A 5,407-nucleotide genomic window follows, 5' to 3' on the forward strand; every position below is an offset into this window, starting at 1 on the left:
GGATTAGACAGATGGGTATACAGATAAGATTTACTTGGGTCCCAGCCCATGTGGGGGTGGAGGGGAACGAGGCAGTTGATGTACTGGCTAAACAAGCACTTAGTAGTGGGGATGTTGATGTTGTAGTTTCAATGAGCAAGGCAAAAAGCCTGATATATACAGTGATGGTGCAGAGATGGCAGGAGCAGTGGAATAGAGATAATAAGGGCAGGCATTTATTTCAAGTACAGAGGAAAGTCAGGGAGGGGAGGACGGCAGTAAGGGACAGAAGAGAGGAGGCTATTTTTACAAGATTAAGGGTGGGACATAGCTAGTTGAATAAGACATTAAATGTGATAGGAAAGCATCCAACTGGAAAGTGTGATTATTGCTAGGAAACAGAGACCGTAGAACATGTATTGTTACAGTGTGGGCAGTATCCGAGGGAAAGAGAGAGGATGAGATCTAGTATGAGGGAGAATGGGATACAGGAAATTAGTTTAAAGAGTATATTGAGTAGAACGTCATTAGATATAGTCTCAAATATTTTGTTATCTTTTCTAAGAGCAACGGGGCTGGCAGGTAGGATTTAGTTTCTCCCTGACTCTGGCCCACACTCCAGTACAGTAGGTGGCGGTAATGCACTATAACGTTGGATGCAAACCACCGATAAACCCCATTGAAGAAGAAGAAAGACCTCTCCTCCATGGGAGGGGCCACAGAAGGAGGATATAAACACAGTAGCGTTCGGAGTGAAAAAGAAGACCTACACAGAACGTTTATCTACTACTGTAACAAGGTGAGATTAACGTTGTCGATCAATTAGTACTGCATGTAGCCAAAGTAAACAGTTTAGCATTAATGTTTTATTCAGAGTTGGTAATGTAACGCAATAGTTGTGGATAAGTGATGCCAGGTGAACATTGTAGTTTTATGCCCGGTTCACATCTAACAGCCGAGACGGTTTTATGCCGTTTTAGAACGCATCTCTGCTGTTGGAGTTTCCAAAATTCTACATGTCAATTAGCTAAAGACTTGCGACGAGACGGATAGGCTACGTTTGGTCAAAAGAACAGTGCGCTTTCTGTGTTCCGGGTCTTATTTTTACTGCAGTTAGCTAGCCTAGCTTGCAGATATTTATCTGATAAATCACAACGTGTGGCCTGTTTCTGGTACATGTACTTAATGATTCCCGTTTGCTACAACAAAGTGGCAACTTTGTTTCAGCTTCATCACGTTTAACCCGAAGGCCGGCAGAAGGCGATATTGAGTCGTCATTTTACCGTTGTATGCAACGGTTCGTATCCCTTGTGGACCTGTTCGTACCTAAAGGCTTTGATATCCTCTAACTTTATTTAATGCAGAGTGGGGGGGGGGAAATATGCGTGCTTTCCTTATGAAACACACTTTTCCACCACTATGCTAGTGGCTATATGCTAATCCTAGATGTTGCTTTCAGCCAATCGGTTTGAGCCTCAGACCAGAGTTTCCGTTTCTTTTACGCGTGCTGCGTTAACAACATCGCATTCGTGGAAACCAAGACAGTTTTAAGGGCAAACCTGGTTGTAACTAGATATGTTAAGGTCGCATCGGACATTTTGTGCTAACTTTTCCTAACCTTAACCTAATTCTCCTAACCTGCTGCATAAATTGTCCTAACCTGTTGTAGGCCTATCTGAACCAGGCTTTCGAATGATCAGTGAACTGATGCGTATCACATCTCTGTGGATTCTGTGCTTTTCTACCCTCCATCCACACATGGCTCTCTACCTGTACCAGGTGTTGTTGACTAGAGGCATAGGGAGGGAAAGGCTTTGGTGTGTTGCCTGGACACAGTCGTTTAGAGACTGTGATACTCAGGAGGCCAGTGTTTGGCATTTGGCACTCGCTATAGGTTAAAACATTCTGCTCACACCCCTACAGAAATGTGATAAAATGTGCCATTGCGATTTCTTTTAGAAACTCATTGCCCTGTTCCAACATCTCCAAATCATACAGCATTATTAGGGTGATTTTGTTACCATAAAAGGTGACTGGAGGGCATTTTCCAGGCGAGGTTGTAGCGCTTGCAATATGGACGTGTGTGTATATATTGCGTGCGATAGTTTGATAAATCCCAATAATTTGTTGCGCATGCAAATCCTAGAATCTCCACGTAGGCCAGAATTTAGTAAGCAATTTACGCTCAGTTGATAAATGACGTCTCAGGCCTTTAAATGTTTAATAGATTCTGCTGCTGGGAAGTCGTTCTCACGTCATGCTCACCTGTCTGGGTTGTCCCTAATGACACCCTATTTCCTCTGTATTGCACTACTATAAAACCTGGGCCCTGGTCAAAGGTAGTGCACTATATTGGGAATAGGGTGCCGTTTGGGACACACCGTTGTGTACATAACCTGACACTACCTGATGCACTACTCGACATGCCATGTGATGTGTATTGATGAGAAAACAATAGGTGCTTTGTGACGGGTACAGTCTAGACTTCAGTTTAATCTAACTGCATGTTGTGCATCACTGTCCCCATACTGTAATTCTTGTCTGTCTGTTGCAGGAGCCATGGTAAAGTGTATAGCTGTAGTTCTGTCAGGGTGTGGGGTCTACGATGGGACAGAAATCCATGAGGCGTCTGCTGTACTGGTCCACCTCAGCAGGGCTGGAGCTAAGGTAAGGACTACTTAACGTTTACATGGTAGTTCAAACTCGTGTCTCTCATGCTAACCTTCTGATTGTACAACCCCACTCTATAGTCAGATTGCTGTGACAACTACAGACTTCCTCTAGTCTAGAGAGTGGTGCAGAGTTTGTATTGATTTGCATGTCGTCAATATGCCTCTAGATGACTGCTCCTTCTACTGCTGTACTTCTAATCGTAGTCTCCCCCGGAGTGTTCAGAGTGCTTGTCGTTGGGAATGCAGGTTCCAATCTCATTAGCATGGACACTATTATGACTCTCTCCTTCTGGCTTCTCCTGTAGGTACAGATGTACAGTATTGACTGTCTAACCCTTATCACCCCAGGTCCAGATGTTTGCCCCCAACGTGGATCAGATGCATGTGGTGAACCACTGCGAGGGGAAACCCACAGCGGAGAAACGCAATGTCCTGCAGGAGAGTGCTCGCATTGCCCGCGGTGACGTGTCAGACCTTACCAAACTGGACATCACGGCTTTCGACGCCCTCGTCATCCCAGGTAAGCAGTACTCCTTCATTTATACCTTCATCATTATATACCTCCATCACTCTCACTCATTATATACACCTCTGTCACTATCATTCTTCCATTATCATCAGCATACAACCACAATCCTTACTCCCCTTTACCGGTTCAGGACCAGGGCTGGTTTCTACTGTGCTCAACCCAACTGTGTCCTGCAGGTGGTTTTGGTGTGGCTAAGAACCTGTCAGACTGGGCTGTAAAGGGGAAGGAGTACACGGTTCAACCCCAGGTAGAAAAGCTGATTAAGGGGTTCCACAGCGTAGGCAAGCCCCTGGCTATGTGCTGCATCTCCCCTGTCCTAGCCGCTAGGGCCCTGCCGGGGTGTGAGATCACCGTGGGACACGACAAAGAGTGTGAGAGGTGGGTTACGGTGTCAGTGGTGTGTGAGAGACGGTGTGTGTGTATACAGTATGTCTCTGTTTAAACATAAGCAGCACAGAATGTGTGTTTTTAGCCCCTGCTGCTCTTCTCCCTCCCACCACTAGATGGCCCTATGCCCAGATGGCGACCACCATGACTGAGCTGGGCTGTAAACACGTGAATAAGAACGTGGGGGAGGTGCACATTGACGTAAAGAACAAGCTGGTCACCACCTCCGCCTTCATGTGTAACGCTCCCATACACGAGGTGTTTGATGGGGTGGGTGTGATGGTTACAGAGCTGCTCAAACTGGCCTAGAAAGGTTGTGTCCCAAATGGCACCTTATTCCCTTTTTTATAGTGATTATGGGTCAAAGGAAGTGCACTATATAGGGTGTCATTTGGGACTGCACTATATAGGGTGTCATTTAGGACTCTACCTTTAGAATCGGGTTTGTTGTTTTCCTGGAGACCATCCTGATCTGATTTACTCCAGTGTCACTTACTGGCTTGTTTAAAAAGCTGAAACAGACATAAGAGCTATGTATCTCTACTGTGATTTGTGCTACTATCAAAATTGTAATAAAAGTGACGTAAAACACATTTCTATAGTGAATGATTTGTCATTAGGGGTTGAAGCGGCGACGCTGGGTGAAACCCGATTTTTGTGTTTATTGGTTCAGCAGCGACGCTTATGAATCCTTATTTCGATGCCAAACCCACCACGTGTGTGTGTGGCCAAAGAGCTCTATTTTCATGTCATCCAACAAATTTAAACACCTGGAGTTTGGTAAACGGCACTTGGATTGAAACCCATGCTATGGGCAGATTACATGAAAATGGTGCTCTTTGGCACCAGTGGTGAGTTTGGTGTCGTAATAAGGATGCATAAGCAGAAAATAACCCCATACCTATTGTAAAATATGGTGGTGGATCTTTTGATGCTATTTTGCATCCACTGGTCCTGGGGCATTTCATAAGCACAGATACAGAATCTGGAAAGATTCTGTATGGGGGTATGGTCTGAAGCCTTGTTCACGTGGCAGTTTGACTCAAAGCAAAATTGTAAGCATATTTTTCCTGCAGTCGGAACAGCCAAAATCCACATGGATTCTGATATTTCAAGACTCATTTCAAACCACATTTGTAGGTTTAATTTCAGATACAAATCTTGTTCCTGGCCATGCGACTAGTCTGAACGGGCAAATCTGAATTTTATTTGCCCTAAAGTGGTTTAGACTTATTTGGCATATCTTGTTGCTTGTTACTACTTGTTGATTGTTACTACAGCTACTCTGACAGCTACCACATGTTCTGGTCAAACGAGCTTGTTAATTGTACAGACTAGTGAATGTGCTAAACAGCTAGCTAGTTGACTGCTGTGGCTATCCAAAAAAAGACTTCTTTTGAAAGTTGGATCATCTTATCCTTTGAGGCTTAAAGTGTTCTTACACAATGATTTTGAACATTCAAAGTAACTGGGGAAACGTCCATGTCAGGCATTGATGTCACCTTAGCTTGCTACAGAACTTCTGAGTGATTGGAAGCACAAGCACCACCACCAATTAGCCTACACCACTGCGCACACACCCGTCGTTACTATGACAACTAGTGTAGGCATGTCCGCAAATGACCGCTGTCTGAGCACACACCCATCTGATTTGGTCGCTTGTAACTTGCTGTTTGGACAGTCAGTATTCCAAAACAGATTTGAGCATTAATGCTTACAGTGGGAACCAGGCTTTAGATCCCTCCCAATGTGTCCTCCAATCTGATGTAGTCTATAAATAGAAATCAAGGGTAGGTGTACATGACTGTATATTGAATTATGCACATACACTGTTTAAAGG

The 5,407-nt window shown here is 44.5% G+C and overlaps 1 protein-coding gene across 1 annotated transcript; it reads left to right on the plus strand.

The window, feature by feature from the left end:
* The first annotated feature begins 691 nt into the window (after nt 1-691).
* LOC311105554 (glutamine amidotransferase-like class 1 domain-containing protein 3, mitochondrial) lies at nt 692-4,160 on the plus strand. Its single transcript, XM_084147730.1, has 5 exons — nt 692-778; nt 2,534-2,646; nt 3,000-3,171; nt 3,357-3,558; nt 3,684-4,160. Exons 2-5 carry the CDS (start codon nt 2,539-2,541, stop codon nt 3,874-3,876), a joined length of 675 nt encoding a protein of 224 aa, XP_084003856.1. The 5' UTR covers nt 692-778; nt 2,534-2,538; the 3' UTR covers nt 3,877-4,160.
* Nucleotides 4,161-5,407: the final 1,247 nt, after the last annotated feature.

The sequence above is a fragment of the Coregonus lavaretus genome, assembly GCF_964263955.1.
Source record: "Coregonus lavaretus genome assembly, chromosome: 30".
NCBI lineage: Eukaryota > Metazoa > Chordata > Actinopteri > Salmoniformes > Salmonidae > Coregonus > Coregonus lavaretus.

Excerpts from the sequence above, each read along its gene's own strand:
- LOC311105554 (XM_084147730.1), top strand. The coding sequence starts at position 2,539 with ATGGTAAAGTGTATAGCTGTAGTTCTGTCAGGGTGTGGGGTCTACGAT. Across the intron at positions 2,647-2,999 it reads TCAGCAGGGCTGGAGCTAAG|GTCCAGATGTTTGCCCCCAA; the intron begins GTAAGGACTACT and ends TTATCACCCCAG. Across the intron at positions 3,559-3,683 it reads CACGACAAAGAGTGTGAGAG|ATGGCCCTATGCCCAGATGG; the intron begins GTGGGTTACGGT and ends TCCCACCACTAG.